The sequence below is a fragment of the Lepeophtheirus salmonis genome, chromosome 10 (genome assembly GCF_016086655.4).
Source record: "Lepeophtheirus salmonis chromosome 10, UVic_Lsal_1.4, whole genome shotgun sequence".
Lineage (NCBI taxonomy): Eukaryota > Metazoa > Arthropoda > Copepoda > Siphonostomatoida > Caligidae > Lepeophtheirus > Lepeophtheirus salmonis.
Genome location: NC_052140.2, coordinates 8,636,866 through 8,657,012, shown reverse-complemented (window position 1 = coordinate 8,657,012; position 20,147 = coordinate 8,636,866). Strand labels below are relative to the sequence as shown.

Sequence of the window (20,147 nt, the reverse complement as noted above, 5' to 3'; positions counted from 1 at the left end):
TATGGTAATCCGAATTCCATCTATTTTATTATTGTTATTCAGAAGTATTATTATAATATTTCGCAGAATTGTTGTTAAATCTAATCAAGCACTAATGTAAACTTTTGATTTATACACTGCTGTAATATTGAATTGTATTTTCCAAAGATAGTCAATTATTTAAGGATAGACGCCAGAGTTCAAAATGTGAAACTTTGAAGATAAAAAAAAAGATTTGACAATGAATCAAATCATTTTATAGATTTTATTAAATTTTAATATAAAATTATATCTTTAAGTTTTATTTATTCGTGTACCTTATTTCTCTTAATTTTTTGAAATAAATCATACTCGTATACGAGTATGATTTATTTCATAAAATTAATTGCAATCTTAAATAGTTGTCAAATTCAAATACTCCTATACGATTGAAAAAATGAGCCCGGCTCATTCCTTAAAAAAACAAATGGGAGCGAGAGAGCGCGATCACAGAATTAGTAATTAAGTGGGAGCGCGCTCAGGATTTCTTGAGCGTACTAATATTCTTTTTAGATCTTAAGGTTTTGGGCAATTACGATAATATTTGAAAGTAATCCCACCTTTGTCCAATTCAAATGCTTTATTTCATGCCAGCTCAATGAGCATATAATCGAAACATGATGTTGATTACAGGAAAGAAGTTAAAGCACACAAAGCACAAGTACCAATGTACTATGCTTGACTTTGTCGTTTATTGTAAAGTTGGCTCGAGAACATAATTCCCACCTATATTAACAAACCAATTTCAAATAAAAAGACTATTTATGTCGATTTTTTTGCATATTTATTTTCTATTAACTTTTCACAATTCTCATAACCATTTAAAATAGTCAGAATATGTTGTTTACAATCACGATATCGTCTTCCTTGAACTGACGGAACTGTAAGCTGCTTAATTATTTCTAAGCAATTAATATAGACTATTAATATACTTGTAATTGGAAGGATGGCTCCGTCGGTTTTTCTTGCAGGCTGTTTCAAGCCATCCGGTTCTCTGGAAGTTTCTCAAACTTTTAAAGGATGAAGAAAACTTGATGATCATAGAGAGATCATTCAATAACTGAATATTAATTCTTCCTTAGTATGCTACATATCTTATCCCAATAAATAACTTTTTCCTTGATTAGATAATCCTTTATAACTTGTTAGATGTAATTATAGTATCAAATAATTGTGAGTCTAATGGAAAATCATTCATAAATCATGAAGAGATAGTTTCCTATTCGCTTAACCCTTCTGATATGTATGGGTCAATTTAACCCGTTTCAATTTTCATGTTGGCCAAAGTATTGCTATCATCTTTTTTCCTTATTAAATTTTTTGACTTTTCCTCATCTCGGGTCAACTACTGCTGTGTAAAACATGGTTATTTTGAAAGGTAGTAGAATGGTTGTACAGTGATTGCATACAAGTATTATGTTACAGGCCCTTTTTATCCGGAAACTTAATATGGGATCTCTGCAAGGATAAGAGCAGAGTGAAGAACATTCACTTTTCAGGTTTTCAACTCCCAAAAAAAACTTTACCGATTAGGAACACTCAAATCCTCAGTTTTACTCTTTGTCTTTCCTGCATGAATGATTACATGATACTTAAATATCCCTCTTCAATAATAGAATAATGATGACTTCTCGCGCTTGTGTAAGGTCATACTTTTTACATGTCTTGGTACAATATCAGATCAAAAAGAAAATTGTTTTATTATTTTATAGATTAGCAAGATATACATGTTACGTACTCCTGTAGAACGTATTCCCTTTTTTCTTCCATCATATTTTAGTCTCCCGCTGATGTCTTAGTCCTCCAGGATGAGCTCAATTTTCTCTGCCGTTTTGTTCATTGGACTTCTGAACGATTGTGTTTTTGCAATGGATATTCCTATCGTAAGTCGTGACTCTGTTGCCTACGTTCATGCAACGTACCAATCTCCCTATTCAGACAGTGATAACTCAAGAGAATCTCAGGGTTATGGGAATTATTACCACAATCAAGATTCAGGATCTTGTCCTGCGCAGGAACCTCTTCATTGTCTCTCGTCATTTTATGGTGGGTCTGAGTATAGAACTTTTGATGGAAGCTGTAATAGCGTGGCCTATCCATTCCGAGGAAAGAGTGAAACTCCATACGTGAGGATATTACCTAAAAACAAACGATTCAACTTTTTTCAGTGTGGAAATCGCGATAAAAGACTTCCAATGTCACGAGATACAAGTCTTAATCTCGTGAAACGTGGTGATAGTGATACACACATGGATCTTTCATTATACATTATGCTTTGGGGTCAAATTCTGGATCATGACATGGTTCTCACCCCTCCTCGAAAAACCACATCTGGGGATTTTATAGATTGTTGTCATAAGAAAAATAGGAACCATCCTGATTGTTGTCCTGTTTACGCTAAGTCAAATGACCCATTTTATGGAAAAGATAACCGACCCGATTGTCAGTCTGTCATTCGCTCAAGGAAAATAAGGAAATCATACTCCAAATCTTATAACAAATGTGATTTTGATGTTGAAAACGCCAATTCTGCTTGGATTGATGCCTCATTTATCTACGGAAGTACGAAAAAAAGAGCGGATTTCCTTCGTACCTTTAGAGGAGGAAGAATGAAAATGCAAAGGGATCGATACAACCGATTCTTTCCCCCAACAAAGAAGAATGATAAGGGTTCTATAAAAATGGAATTTGGTGATATTCGTGGGGATTCTCACTTAGCTTTTACGATGCTTAATGTTGTTTTTTTGCGATTTCACAATAAACTTGCTAAAAATATTTACAGATTAAATCCAAATTGGAACGATGAAAAAATTTATCAAGAGTCTCGTAAAATTGTTGGTGCTATTGTTCAACATATCACTTTCACAGAATTCGTTCCCAAGGTACTAGGGAAGGGTTCAAAGCTCCATTTACCATATAGACAAGGATATAAGGATTACTATAAACCTAATGTCGATGGATCTGCCTCTATTGAGTTCGCATCTGCTGGATTCCGTCTACATTCATTTATCAGTTCCTGGTATAATTTAGTTGATAAAAACTATCGTTTGAAATCTAAACTACACTTGAGGAATATTTTCCGAACACCCATGCAATTATTAAACAACACTGTTTATGACGATATAATGCGTGGAATGGCAAATCAACCCTTGAGGGAATTTAATAACATATATACTCCAGAAATGACAGAGTGGATGTTACGTAAAAAAAATAACGACTTCGGATTCGACATTGTGGCTATTACTGTACAACGGGGAAGAGATCATTTGTTGAAAGGTTATACTGCATACAGGTAATCATTGGGTTATATGATTTCTCATTTAGAACTGTGCTTATTTTTGAAATACTATGTAGGGAAAAGTGTGGATTTGGAAGAGCAAAGTCATGGCGTGACCTCACAAACCTAATACCATATGATCTTGTAAAACGTATGAGCAATGTTTATCGTAATATAGAAGACATTGATTTAGATATTGGGATCGTAATGGAGACGCCTATACCCGGCACACAAGTTGGGCCTACAACCAAATGTTTAATTGAGGATCAATTAATGAGATCCCGTGACGGAGACAAGTTTTTCTATACTCGTCCAGGGCAATTTAATTCTCGTCAGCTCAACGCTATTCAATCATCATGTCTGACAGATGTGTTATGTATTGGATCAGATGACATGTATCATATGTTTTTACCAGATAATTCATTCATATATAAATTGAATAAACAAAATCCTCTCGTGGCTTGTCGCAATCGTAAAAAGTTCGATATAGAAGCCTGGAAATATTACTGATACTTTTTACTTTATATTAAACTAGTCAAAAAATTATTTTTTTTGATTTCTATTCATTGATATATTTCTATGCCTATAAATATAGTTTATTTATGTTTTTATATTAATTCGCTTTTTTTAAAACTTACATTAGTCAAAAAAATTGAGACCAATATCAAAATGTACTGTTATTACTAGGCTAAATGAAGCATACTTGTATGTCAGATGATTGGAAGAATTGATCTTTAATTTGCTATTTAAATTTCATTATATTGGACGTATATGGTTCACTAAATACTTCCAGACGTGAAAAAACTCCTTATTCGGGAAGTTCAAGTCTTTGCTCACAAGTCCATGTCCTTAAAAAATAAAGAAACAACTCTCAGATTCTTTGAGTTCATTCCAACAATATCGATTTATAGGGATTTTTCTGTCAGGTCAAAAAGTCAATTATATCAAACAATAAAAAATAGTGTCCAATAGATGGAAGTAATCTTTTAATCCCTAAATGTCTTAATCTTGATAAAGCAATAATCTTTTTATATTTCGTTCAAATATAGAGTCTGAAGTTGATATTGCTATAGCACCTAACAATAAACTAAATCTTAATACAATAATCAATCTATCATAAAAATGAATTAACAAATAAACCCCAACAGCTACTAAAGTTGATTAATTCACTAATGAAGAAACTGGAGTGGGGAAGATATTGCAGCTGGAAGTTAAGATCTCAAATGTATTAATGAGCCCTTTAGGCACAAGATACAAAAAATAAACCAAAAGATAATAACTTCTTATTCTTCATAAAATGTGCTCACTATTAAGTAAATCATAAGAAACAGCCCTTTATCACCAGATCAGTTCATTATTAGAGTTAAATCCTCCCGAATTAGAAGAATTACTGTTTTTATAGAAACGAACTAATAAATAATGTTCAGAAATTTGTGGAGCTCATCTTAGTTTTATGGGTATTATGCAATAAATAGTAATAATAAAATACTTAGCTAATTGACTAAAGTTAGTGAGGGGTGAATAAGCATATAATACTATCACCCATGAATTAGAGATATACTAATCAGATACTTAAATATAATTTTACTTTAAAATATCACTTAAATGGAAATGGAAAATCCCTTAAATACTAATCTAATGGGCTATAAATAAAACGTTTGATAAACATAATGATTGCAAATAAATTATTTTATATTAGATAGGACGACAGAATCTAATCATTTTTGACACATCTGGCATATATTGAATTATGCACGCCATTAGTACTTACTAGACGTAATTAGTTAAAGCATATGTTGTACAATTAATTAGTACGTATTTAACGACGAAACTTGGTATAATATTTGAATAAGGCCGTCATTGTTTATTTTTAACTTATAGCCAAAGCCATTATTTACAAATTTACAGCATTGCAGACTAGGACATTAGTATCATTTATCCTCTAAAAAGTCCATGTACTGAGGGAAGAGAATGTATTCAAAAAACAAGATTAAATGTAATTATAGTCATCTAAATAATTTAAGAGTCACTATGGAGCATAAATTATTCTAACATCTATATTAACTTAATTCAAAACTTGTTTTTTTTTCCAATTAACTAAAATTTATGACAAAATTCGTAAAGTAGTATGTAGTTAGTTGATGAAAATCATATTTTAAGCTACAATATAAATATATATATATAGTTTATAAGTACATAATATACTTTATAGTCTTCTTTATTTTGATATTGTACCCATTAATTTATTTATACATACATGATTAATTATTATTATTTAACAAAATTATCTTGATGTAAAAAGTTGTGAATTCTGAGTCACAAAAATCTGGCATAATTTTAGCAATTTCTCATATTATGGGCCCCGAATCCAAGGAACCATTAGCCCCCACTTTTTAAACTTAATATGTACATATAGTATTAGTTTATAATAAAATTCGAAGGTTGTATGGCTATGACGTCACCATTATATAATTCGTTCATAATTACTTTTCGGAACTTATATAAATCTAAATTGACGAAACCTCATCTCATTTTTATTTTGTTTCCCCCATTTAAGTCATTATTTCTTTAATAACCCCAGAATACATCTATACATCTTAATATATTATTTATTTTCTATATTTCTATTCAAGATAAGGATTAATATTCACTTTTTAATTAATTTATTTATTGTAATATTTAAGGGATAATAATAACACTTACATTCTTATTTGATTTTTCTAGGTAAGCATTACAAACATTCGAATGTAGGCATAATCAATATTATTCTACGTAATATATAATACAAAATATGTAATGGTTTATCACTAAGTATAAAATATACACAGGGTGATCAAACCAATCTGAGACATATATTTATTGAAATAATAATACAGGAAAAAATGAAATATTCGAAGAAAATTAACGAGAAAAGTACCAGGCAACATGATTTAAATCAAGTCTTCAATATATTTTATATACTTCAATCCTAGCTAAGAGTTAATAAAATACAAAAATAGGTAAGAAATAGTACTGAAAGACCAAATAATCGGTCCTTAGGACCGTTGAATGGGAAAAAGGGTCGGACCGATAATAAAAGGGATTAGTAAATCAATCCTAGAACCACTCCAACACTACCCAGGGCCAATGCTAAGGGTCACCTCCGCCTCATGAGGTAATAGAGTGAGAAAAATTGGATTCCACTCGGAACTTTTTGATTATTTTTGTATTAACTTGTTAAAAAAATCATTTTCTACAAAGAGGATTAGATAAAAATATCATTTTCTTTATAAAAAAAAGTTGTTAAACTAAATATCTACAGCCTAGAAAAAAAATATTGATTTTCTTCAAACAAAGATCATTAAAAAAATCAAATGTTTGACGTAAATTTGTAAAAAATATTATATTTCTTATTAAAACCTTCTCTTCTTTCTAATTTAAAAACATTTCTTAGAGAATAAGAGGTAATGTATTCGCCATTTTACAATTAACTGAGCATGAAAATATTATTTTTTTTTTTGGTTATTAATTATCAGTAGCTCAATTGCGTTTTTATAGGTGTTTTTGTTCAAAATTTGACTGTACTACATTTTTGTCATTTATAACAGTTCCTTAACTATGTATGTACTTTTTCCAAAAATCAAATATAGCAAATCCAAACAGATTTCTAAATATTATTATTTAAATTATTTCCGCTACAATCCTTTTGAAAATAAAATGGATAAACATTCTACATGCCACCTATTTTTTTAATACTTCCATTCAGAAACTCTTCGAACAAGGTTCGCTAGGATTGGCCTTCACATAACAATACAAATCTGACAATTATATTCCTTGTTTAAAGGTATCTTCAAGTAGCGATATCAAATTCTATGGATATTTTAGTTAGTTACCTTCAAATTTATATAATCTTATGATCTTCATTAGAAAAAAGTATTAATTTAGGATTTTTTAGTAATAATGCAGTTCGAAAACTTATTGTAGCTCAAACTTTTTGAGCCAACAAAGAAATGTAAATTTGAATATAAAATATTGATTTCCTAAAAAAGAGTACGATAAATTTGTTTTAAACTCTCAAAATCGATCAATATAGTCATGAAAGAATAAACAGTTTTTATGACGAAATATTTTATTTCACGAAACATTTAAAAAAAACACGAAATTGATGGTCATTATGTAATAGTTCTTAACGGTGTGTTGCCATGATTATATGTTTTGTGTCATTGTTGTACTGGAATCCCCAAGATTTCCCAAAGGATGCGGTGAATGCGTCCTTTCTCTTTAGCAGAAAAACACCACCAAAAAATAAAAATTCCATCCCCGTACTCGACGGTGAGGATGCCGTTTTTGGTGCATTTTCTATCCTTCAAATAATTTTTTTGTTCATATAATATATCTTTGTGTTAAAATAGACTTACTATTAAAATCATAAACCATTATTTTCTTTGTCAGTGCTCAAACTTACAAATTTGCCAATGGATAAACTACTTGTTTCTTCAATGATATAAGTCTATAATTTTTATATAATTATAATTCAGATATTTTACTTAAAATCAAAATAAATTGTCCGTACTAAGAGCTTTAGTGCTGTACTACAACTATTCTACGTCAATTGATTCAGTGAAATTTATTTTTTCAAAGAGAACCAAGAATTGAATAGAGATTTGAACTAAATCTTGTTTAATACTTATATACTTTCTCGTATAAAGGATTGAAGAAAGTGCTTTTAGTTTCTTAAGAAGAATGGAACCGGAAAAAAATGTAGAGTTGAATTTATGGGGTACTTAATCTTTATTGAAAGGGTTCTTCTGAGGATTTAGATTGTATCATAATTAACTGATAAATATACTTGGATGTCTTAAATATTTTTTTAAGGGTATTAAGTAGATAGCATTCCAATTGATTTATTTTTGCTGTAGGTAAATCCTGTATTTTTTTAAATAAGCCATACAAATACTTTTTCTGTTGGATCTGTGATGACAAAATCAAATATTTTAACCATATATTGATTATCCAGCATCATCATATTATTGATAGAGCTAATGAATTACGAAGTTAACTTACTAATGTTATTTACTTGGTAGTTTGTTAATCGAGGCACAGGATCACTGCACCATCGCTCATCGCACGATTGGTAATGTTATGTTCAGTGATGCTAATTGGGGGCATTTTGGGCGTGTTAAAAACACAAACCCGAAATCAATAAATATATTAACTCCAACTATTTTGACTGTCATGTCGTTTCATTCAATCAGTTAAATAAGAACATGGCCAAGTTGTCTCCGATGTCGATCCTCAATTCTTCTCCTCACGATTACTTTCCGTCTTTTATGAGGACACACGAATATTTAATCCGGTTTTACTTACATCTATGAGACGTGGTAAAAAAGAAAGTCCACTCCTCAGGAATTAGATAATAATGGCAACAGCGTAGGAAAAGAAAATTCATTCTTCAGTTTTCCAACTTAAAAAAATGAAAAAAAACGGGGAAGTTAAAAAATGCAATCGATTTTAATCCCTAGTTATGTTAGTTTGTTCAAGAAGCGCTCTTCTGAAGGAGAAAACTTAAGATTATAAGTAATCTATTATGAAAATGTAATTATATATTAATCTATTATAATACATTGAAATTGAAGAATTCAGCAACATGTAAAGTAATCAGATTTAGGAGCCAAAACTTGCCTCAATAACGATTTTTATCGAATCAAGAAAAAGACAACTCAAAATCAACCAGTCATAAGTTTAAATACTATATATACTAAAAAACTTGTTTATTTTGGTTTCAGCTGACGTTCAGTTGTGTAATGAAATCTCGTTATTAAAAATAACGGCGATAAAATAATGCTTAAGTTATGTTTTGAGTCCATAAAAAAATATTACTTTGTAGTATTTTTTTATTTTTCAACTCAAATTTGACATTCTTTAATTGTTGCAACTGTCCCTAGCTACAGGGAAAAATAAACCTCAAGGACACTTCCAACCAACACTGGGATACCATGCCTGAGGACTACATCAGCAACGGGTGCAAGAACTTCTGAAGCCGCCTGGAAGCCATCATTTCCTGTCGAGGGGGGCTATATCGATAACTATGGTTGCCAATACATCATATTAGCTATTTTTAGTTTATTAACATCCCCCATTACAACTGGTTGCTGAAATACATCTTGATAAAGCTCTAGATTGAAAATGTAAGGATGTTTTGCCGCACCCTGTATATAGGAATGATGTGCTAACATTTGACGAGTTTGAGTGAAACTAGCTTGGAGTAGTTGACCAAAAACTGATAACAATGGTCTCCCGTCTTCCCTACATAAGAAACATGTATTTATTGACAAAAAAATAATACTTAAGGCTGTAAATTGTAAGCATTTAGGGCATGCTAAAAAAGAAGACCGAAAATTAACAGGTTTCATTAGATTAGCTGCGAGCAGTTCTGAGAGGAAGAAAATAAACCCCAATCCTACTCTGTGTCAAGCAAGGACATAGATGTCGATCCTCCATTCTACTCCGAGTCCAACACGTTCACTCATAGATGTTCCCTACTCACGAATTAAAGAATAATCATAACAGCTTTATAAAAAACACTATACATGTTACTAACAATATAAAAAATAGCACGCTAAAAATGCATAGGATTTACAACCCTAATAATAACAACGAAATTAAAAACAACTCTCACATGTTATATTTCCTTTAGACGTAGGGGATTTCACTAAAAATAATAATTGTTAATAACCTTTTAAAATACATTAAGCTAATCTATTTTTTGACATCAATATATTTACGTGATATAGGAACTGACTAGTGCCTACTGACATAATCTTCTAATTAAAAATACAGGAGCTTTCATATTTAAACAGTTAATAGAAGGAGACATGATTATAATCATTAATCAAGCAGCAGGAGAAGGAGGATGAGAAAGAAATGGTAGACAATAACTAATGAACTTAGTTTGAGAAATATAATTAAAAATTCATTAGAAAAAGTTAATCCCTTATTCAATAAACTCATCAAAGTAAGGGAATGTTTATCTTGAATCAAAAATAAATTTGTTGTTATTATTTTGATATAGTTTTTTTAAAGTATTTAAAAAAGTTAATCTCATTAATATGTATTAGGGGCATTTTTAGTGATGAAAATCATGTGTAGTTTGAGCAAATTATAGAAAATAGACTGAAAATCGACGTGATAATTTTTACAATTTGAAGAATGTTTTGGAGGAGAGCGGCTTAGCTGTCATGAATATTCATTAGATGAGCAAAAATCAGCTGAATCAAGGGATGAGGAGGAAAGAGGACTAAATAAGGATATTGCCAAGATTCACTCCCATGTGATCTTCAATAAGGACTTACAATTATAACTCCCTAACAAATCATCAAGATTACTTTCTGTCTTTTATGAGGACACACGAATACACACGGTTTACATTACTAGTTATTCAGTAAATTAGTACGATGATGTTACCGGAGTACGGACACATTTAAGACATCATAATAGATTAAAGTCGTTTGTATTTGGAACATGTTAAGAAAAGAAACCGTAAATTAACATGGTAACCCTGACAGTTTGAGGAAGTTTTTAGAGGGGAGCGGTATAGTTTTCATTTCTTTATTTGAATAGTATCTTTTTCATCTACAGAAATCACTGTTACAAAAAACTTATTAGGTTTACTGCTATTAACAATAACATATGTATTTTCCTGACGACAGGGATGTTAAAAATTGAACATTGATACCAACTATTCAAAAAAGTCGCCTGGACAAAACATAGCAATAATTTATGGAACAAAAAATATGCAAAGACAAAGAGATGTAAGGGCATGACTAAACTACCACCAATTGATGAATATTTATCTTTATAAAAACTCCCTTATTCCTTATAAAGGGTGATTCAAAACGAACGGTTTTTTCCAGTAGGGATTTTTTGACAGGCGCGCGCGAGTTCTGTCAAATTCATACGTCATGTTTACTAAGCATTGTTTTACAATTCTTCATGGAAAGCTATGTGCCCCAAAAATGTCTACAAAGTGTTCAATTGTACTATGAAAATCAGCGTTCTGTGAAAGAAGTTTTTCGCAATTGACGCCCAACTTATGGTCCACATAATCGACCTTCAGAATCCGCAATTCGCAGAATAATCGAAAAATTGGAAGGGGCAGCAACTTGGGAAATTGTGGAATCATCGGTCCATATTTTTTCAAAAACGCTGCCGGCCAACAATTTAACGTCAACGGCGAACGTTATCGCGCCATGGTAACATACTTTTTGGTACCTCAAATTGAAGCACATGGTATCCACGATATTTGGTTTCAACAAAATGGTGCCATTTGCCACACAGGGCGCGTAACAATGGACTTATTCGTATATCATATTGGTGAGCAATTAATTTTGCGTTTTGGTCCAGTGAATTGGCCCCCAAGATCGTGTGATATCACACCTTTAGACTTTTTTCTTTGGGGCTACGTAAAATCAAAAGTTTATGTGGATAAACCAGCGACGATTGAAGAATTGGAAGTAAATATTGAGTGAGTTATTCGTGAGATTCCGGCCACAATGCTCGAAGACGTCATCGAAAATTGGCGCGAAAATATGGACCATTTAAAGGCCAGTTGCAGCCAACATATGAAGGGGGTTATTTTCTAGAAATAATTGTACAGGATTGTTTTTTCGGTTCATAATAAAGTTTCGACCATAATATAATATTTTATGCTTTTTATTTCTACAATCCAAAAACTCCTCGTTTTCAATCAGCCTTTATATACGATATGTAGTAAATTTTAGCAACATTTTAGCGTATAAATAATCCTAAAATTAAAGTCGATATTATTTATTCTTTTAAGTATTTTCTTCTAAAATATAATAAATTTACATATTATCCCAGATAGTATTTAGTTTATAAATAAGTTTTTAGCATTTTTTATGTACCTCGTGTCCATTTGGAAATGGTAGAGCTAAACTTAATGTTGAGGCGTCCTCAAATTCATGCCTTCAGATCTCTTTGATTGTCAAGCATATCTATGCTATTAAATGTTATCTTAAAGTTTAACCCTTTAAATATTAGTTTTCTTTTTTGGTCTAAAAATCCTAGATCGGTTCGGATTTTTATTAGACTGAACTAATTCGGTTCTTCAAGAAACTTCAGTCTATTAGAAAAATTCGGTTTTGATCGATTTTACAAAAAAAAAAGCGCTTATTTGAATTCGGTCAAAACCGATTCTATACATGAATTGTTGATGGCATTATGTGCGTTTAAAAATTGTGAACATCGACCTAATAATTATTTTTTTGCAAAAAGATCAGCCTTTCCACATCTTTTGGTAATAAAAGCACCTTTTAGCTGTCACAAGATTCCCAGCTGTCAAAAAAAATTGTCTTTGCAAATGACCTAACATGTTGATGTGCTTCCACTACCATAAACATTTCGTGTGGAATAATGCTAATAGAATACTGGAGACTTGTAAGTACCAGAAGAAAGTATATTCAACACCATATTAAATTCGCTATTTATAACTATTTGTAGGTAAAGGATGTTGATATGAAATCTTTTCAAAAAATATAGATTACTTTGAAGTAACTAAGAACAAAGAACCGAATAACTCTTTAATAGTGTTTGCTTATATTTTAGGGGGAATAGATATATATGACGCCAAATGAATGTTCCATTTTGTTAAAAATAATAACCAGCGCAATTGCTCAATTAATTTATATATTTATGTTATGGATAATTATGAAACCAAATAAAGAAGGATAAAAAAATAATCGAAATTTTATAAGATGAAATAAGTTACAATTTCACCATATACGCTATACGTTATCTACGTCACCAGGGGGGTTCGCAGGATTATATATATATATGTGTGGTTTTTTAAAATTTAAGCTTGGTTTTAGGAAAAAAAATTTGTAAAAAATCGAAAAATTAAATTTTTCTGAAAAAAAATTCAGATATTAAAATTTTTGGAAAAAAGTTCAAAAGTCCAGCGCTTTTAACAAAAAAATTAAAGGTTTTAAAAAAAAATTCACAAATTAAATTTCAAATATAAAATTTTTCTAAAAAATTTCAAAAGTCTATAACTATTTACAAAACAATTAAATTTTTTGTTTAAAAAAATTTTAAAATCCAGAGTGTTTTACATAAAAATTAAATTTCAAATATAAAACTTTTTGGAAAAGATTTCCAAATATTACATTTTTCTGAAAATTTCAAAAATATATAGTAATCGTCAAAAATTAAATTATTCCGAGCTCTTCACAAAAAATTACATTATTTGGAAAGAAAATTTGAAATTGAAATTTCAAATATAATATTTTTCGGAAAAAAAATCAATTCAATTTTCAAAAGTACATAGCTTTTCTCAAAAATAATAAATTTTTTTGAATTTTTTTTTTTAAATTCAGAGCTGTTTACAAACAAAATGAAATTATTTGTAAACTAATTTCTAAAATTTAATTTCAAATATAAATTTTTTTGGAAAAATATTACAAACATTATATTTTTCGGAGAAAAATTTCAAAAATCTATTGCTATTTAAAGAAAATTGAATATTTTGGAAAAAAATTGAAAAATTTAATTAAATTTCAAATATTAAATTTTCTTATAAGAATAAAAAAAAGGTCACAAAAAGGTCACTTAGGTAATAGTAATTAATTTTTTTTTTTGTTGTTGTTGAAGTTAATATGATTTAAATGTAATTACAAACTTTCATATTTATCAGTTCAATAGTTGGGCTACAATATGCTAAATAAATAAAAAAAGAGTCATGAACTAAATTTCTATCAACTTCAATTGACGTTATTTTCAATATATAAATATCATTTTTGTTGTAATAATTAATAAATATATTTTATTGTCGATTTAGTAAGCTCAATTTATTGTTTTTACAAAAAAGCTTTAATCTGAAGTATATGGACAGTATTCAAGAAAATACTCTGTTTTTTCTTTAAAATGTAAATTTTCAAAACTTTAGAGTCGTTTTTCAACTTAAGGCATTTACTTTTCCAAAAAAGTTGTTTCTATTGTCATCCTATTATTTATGTCCTATATTCAGTATTTATATGATTCTTACATTTTTTAATTTAAACCTTCTTGTTTTGGTTTGCAATTCCAGTTTTATTAACAAAAAGGATATCCCATTTGTTTTAATAAAAAAATATATATAGTTATTGCGTTATAAGATTAATTACATGATTGAATTTTATAAAATCTAGAAGGGGTTAAATAAAATTATAACACACGGAAGCATAAGATTCATTATGCTTTAATATCAACTCTTGGATCATAGCACAAAGGACTCAGATTTCAACCGTGAACAAGGAAAAAAATACTGATATGGATTATGATGAAGTGGTTAACTGACTAATTACAATTAATCAAATTGACAACGATATACTATAGATTAGAGTTGTTAGAAATATGACATTGGAGGATACGTTGTATAGATACAACCTGAATAGAGTTTCTTATTTTATTTTCCAAAGCTGTTAATAAAATTGATAATAGTGTTGTCATTATTTTATTATTATTGAGGAGACAACATCACAGTATAAAGTGAGTTCGCTCATGAATGATAAAGAGTATGACTGGGGATTTGTTTGGAAGTTATAAGTTTATTACCTTCATATTCTAGCTGTTCGTAGCTAACATAATAAGATGTCATGAGAGCTGAGTTTTCCTCATCCAAAACAGAGGATTACCATGTTGATTTTCGGTTTCTTTTATAAGCCTACCAGAAGATCATATTTTTTACAACTCTGCTATATAATTTTTATTACAACATTCTAGGGCATAATTTTATCTATCAAATAAATAAAAAACCATTTAACCTTAAAAAAACGGAAAAGGCCAAAAAACGTAAGGACTGAACCTGATAGAAATATAGTTGGGTCTATTTTTGTAATTAAACTTTGATAAGAAACATTGTACTTTGGCGACCTCTTTGTGTACTCGGTGGCGTACTCTATACAGATGAAGAATAATCAATCGTATTTATATATAATAATATAAGATAAACAGAGTAATAATAAAGATCATAAGAATATAGTCTTCGAATAGGGAATGATATCCCTAAAGTACTATCGATAAAAGAAACAAATCAAAATTTAATGGTCCAATTCTAAATATTTTTGAGTATATTAAAGATAAGTTTTATATTATTTAATAAAATCCGTTCTATAAATGATGTTTTCCCAGTTCTTTTCAGTCATTTATACAGGGTGAAACTGTAAAATTGCTGCCCTAAAGATCATAATATTTACATGTACCCATATCACCTTCCAGGACTTGATGACAAACTCCTCAGAAAAGTTTTCCCATACAGCCACTATGTGGGCCTTCAGTGAAGCCACATTTGGCTGTGATTTTTTTTTTAGTTTCCTTCTTCAAAGTGCCCCACACAGCAAAGTCTAGCGGGTTCAAATCGTGCAAGAATGGGCCACATCTCTTTGCCTCTTTACCTCTCGATCCTCTTGCCTTGATAACTCCTGTCAAAAGGGGTATGAGGAATGTCCCAAGTCACCTTTCACGGCCCTTCTGATAGTGCTAACAGGTTTGAGAAGTCGTTGATGAGGTGATTCATCGACATGGCTAGTTCCTCCTTGATCTTCTTCTCCAAGCCGGACAGGATCTCTGGATCCCTCTTTAAACTGTGCTCTCCACTTCCTGCTTTCCTGGAGAGGTCTTCTAGAACATTCTTCATTTTGGAATCCTTGAAAACCAGGCTACTGGAGCACTTTACAATATCCGTAATCCTCACTACTTCAACATCAGCATCTAGGAGATCTATGATGCCATGCCTTTTGGCTTTTTGCTCCCTCTTGATGATGATATGACGAAATGTTAACTATAGTTTGCTTATTCACAAAATATTACTGGACCAGAATGTCAAAAAATAATGATTAAACCTTCCTATATTAATGAGAAAATTAACATTAATTATCCGTCCACGTTTTGCTGTCCAACCCCGTCCATCAAAATATATTTACTCATATGGCAATGTGCATTTGAGTAAAGGTTTTTAATCCATTTAATTCATAACGTACAGTAATTAATGAAATCTTCCCAAATTATTATGAGGGTTAAAAAGAAATATGAAGAAAGTGCATGTTCCATTTCTCTTGGATGAGTGGTCATTTATGTTTCCTATATAAAAGTACATACATACATTTAGCAGAAGTGAATAACTGTTAAAGGAGTGACACATTATCACGTGATTGAAAACATTGTAGAAATCATTAGTACATATATATTGTACTAATGGTGCTTTAGCTATCAAAATAATGATGTCATACATGATTTGACGTTTACACATATTTTTTTTGTACATAGACTCGCAGAATTACTTTTCTATTTTATAAATTTTTTTTTACTACAACTTCCTTTTACGGAAAAAGTTTGGTTTTAGTTTTAAAATATATCCTATGGTCATTTGTCTATGTTAAATTTGTATAATGTGCCCCTATTTGAAAGAATTTCTTGGATGACGAGTAGCATGAAGTAAGTACCAGCCCAATGGTTCCCAACTTGTGGATCTCGACCCCAAAAGAGGTCGTGACACCAATGCAATGGGATAATTTATTGACGTGAGGCAAAATCCATCTATATTTTACAAAACACGATGAAAAACATATTAAGACAAGTTATATAAATTTATACTATCAAACTAAATGTAGCTGTTCCCTAAGTCACTCACTGCAACGTCTGAGCCAGTAATGAACATGTTTGGTTTCTATTTTATTCTGGTAGAGACATTGCTGATGTTCTTCCATCAGTATTGCCAAATTAGTTGATTTTGGACTAAATTTGCCTGGATCTGTCCGATTTTTTTTTTTTTTTTTCATTTAGTGGCTAGGTTTTTTGTAAGTAAAGTAAGAAAATCGTTTCAATGGGGGTCAATAATGCTGATAGGAAGTCAAAGAGCTTTACATTAGCATCCATTTTTGACTCAAAAGCATCTAAAGTTCCACATTGTATGAATCTTATTAAAAAAACTCAAACATCATTGTAACAGGATCATTTTATTCTCCGATGATGTAGATATTTTATGAATTTAGGTCATTTCCTGATTGTTTGTTCTAAAATGGGTCGCTATATTTGAAATGCTGGGAACAACTCCTCGAGTGCGTCAAGGAAAGATAATAACTCTGAAGATTGTCGGGAGTTAAAAGTGTAAGTCCTTATTCAACTCAGAGTTGAAGGCAGGATTGACATAGGTATAATTCCTACCTATATAATTGCTAGATTAGGATTGGGGATTTGTGTTTTTTCTTGCATAGCATAGCTGCTCGTAGCTAATTGAATGAAACGTCGTGACAACTGCTCACTTCCCAAATATTCCTCAAATTGTCAGGACGACCAACCTTAAATTTCCGATTATTTTTTTAGCATACCGGCATATTACAGGGTCCACGGAAAATTCTGTTAAATGTTTATTAAAGTAATAATGATTTAACTAATTACATAATTTGCATACAATTATAGACATAGGTCGAAACAAGTTCCAAAAACATGTAAAAAAAACTTTCATTCGAAATGGTCACCCTAAGTCGTGACCCCAACCCAAAGTCTCTCTTGAAAGGACTTGCATGCTGCACGTACCATGTACACGAGGATGGAGTCCCAGGCAGCCACCACTTTGGGATTCAGGTCGTCCAAATTCTTCCTGGGTGTCGCACAGGCTCTGCTCTCAAGAATGAACTTAACTTACGGTTTCTTCTTTTTAAACATCCAGGTATTTCATATTATTTGAATCCATGTATATATGTAATATATTTTTTAAATATACATTTATTCGTAATACACACGTACATAGTTAATTTTAAAAAGAAAAAAGTAGGGAATTTAAATATGTGTATTTTCACATTTTTCATTTTAAAGTATTAGGTGCATTCATGCACGAGCTTGTGCAATGTACATGTATTATTACCTATGTAATATATACGTACAAGCTTACATTCCATGATCCCTAATTTCTCTTTCAAAAATTGCATTCAATATATTTTGAGCTATTTGAAGGAAAATAGAGTATAAGCAATAGGGATAGGATTTGCATAATTTTTAAGTTTGCATAAAATCAGATTTGAGAAAAAACGTCAAATTTATGTTATTCACTTATATATGGAACAAACTTCAAAAGAAGGAGATTTTTTTTTTTTTTTTACTTCATAGCAATTACTCAAACTTTTTTATTTTGTAGTTAAGTTTCATAATTTTTTATTTCATAAATACACATAGCCCAATATTTCTTTGAGCTATTTGAATGAATTATTGGCTTTATATTCTAATTTGTGGGTATGAATATAGATAGCCAAGAATGTTAACTATCGTACTATCCTCATTTCCGGATAAAAACTTAAAATTCTTCCACGGATTAATACACAATTATAAGAAATTTAAAAGCTACTCCGTATCTACAGGATAACTATTTTCGTTTATTTATCCTTCTATTTTAAATGTTATGAAATTACTGCTTAATTTTTTGTATTATTTTTGTGACTTTTTTTTAATTGATTTATCGTCGTATTTTTTAGAAGGAAAATTTTGCTGAGAAAAAAATGATACTTAACATCATATACAGGAAGCTATTTAAAGATTTTTGACTTTAATTTAGATAATTAAATTCAACCTAGAATTTTTATTTTTATTAGCATAGGTTGATAAAATTCAACATATAAATAGTTGGCTTGTACCAATGCCAAGCTGTACTACTTCAAAAAACATGTCCATGAATGATTAAAGCATGATTATCAAAGAAATATTTGCCTCTATCAAGCTACTTCACAGACAATAGTCTCAAAAAGTTTACTTAAGTAGGGTTAGGGTTATCCAAAGGGAGTCGGCTGGAGGGACTGTAGCCCCCCCAAAAAAAAAAAAGATCAACAACAACGTGAGGGAGTACTTATGTATGAACTAGTTGGTAAGTTTGACTTGAACCAATAATCCGAGAGATCTTCCATCAAGCCTTAATTGCATCTGAAATTGTGAGAAAAGTTTTGTTGAAACATAGGACTGCTTTTTCTGTAGCTAATCTTCTGTTCAATATTGAAACTCAAGCTGGTCAATTATTTTGTGGTACTCAAACCACATTTGGATTCACTTCAGCCATACAGTAAAGTATCTCTATGATTAAGAGATAAATGACCAGGTAAGCGATCTTCAAGAACCTTATAGGAGATCTGGATTTTGAATCCAAGCATGGATCAGTTGCAAATCATTCGTTGGACTGTATGGTACGATTTGTAGCACCAGAGTATTATCACAAACCCTGAAATCACCAAAAAAATTAAGGGAGGGGGGTAATTGCTCGAATCACGGTTGTGCAACACGAACCAAAAGAGTATTGTCCTTGGATACACAATATATATTGCTAATTTCCATCGTTAAATAAATGTTTACGCGTAAAAAAGATTAAAGAAAGAAACAAAATATATTAAAAATGGAGGTCTCATTTGCAAGTGAATCTTCGAAATTCCTCCCCAAAACTCCTTCGAATAGAAGTGACTCTGCTCAGTATGAAAGCGAGAGACAAAACTGCTCAGAATACGTTAATAAATTATTGCACCTATAGCATTATTGGTGAAAACGATTCAACAGTTTATAAATTCTATGAAGAAAATACCACACATAGTAGGCATCTTATTTTTCGGTATTTTAAATAGCACTTTATGTATGCATCAAAAAATTAAATTTTTTATGAAAAAAATTCTAGAAAAAAAATTTCAAATACTAAATTTTTGGACATAAATATTTCAAAATCCATAGCTACTCTCAAAAAAATTAACTTTTTTTGAGAAAAAAAAAAAAATTCCATATCTTTTCACTGAAAATTAAATTTTTTGAAATTTTTTTTTACTGTGCTGCATAATTTGTGCGAGTGACAAAA

At 30.4% G+C, this 20,147-nt stretch overlaps 2 protein-coding genes across 2 annotated transcripts in view; both read left to right on the top strand.

The window, feature by feature from the left end:
- Positions 1-20,147, top strand: part of LOC121125167 (limbic system-associated membrane protein) — a 404,282-nt gene that overhangs the window by 327,635 nt on the left and 56,500 nt on the right. The gene's annotated exons all lie outside the window — the stretch shown is intronic.
- On the top strand, positions 1,724-3,906 carry LOC121125354 (peroxidasin homolog pxn-2). The gene is made up of 2 exons (XM_040720504.2): positions 1,724-3,310; positions 3,373-3,906. The coding sequence occupies exons 1-2, from the start codon at positions 1,827-1,829 to the stop codon at positions 3,803-3,805; spliced, it is 1,917 nt and encodes a 638-aa protein (XP_040576438.1). The 5' UTR covers positions 1,724-1,826; the 3' UTR covers positions 3,806-3,906.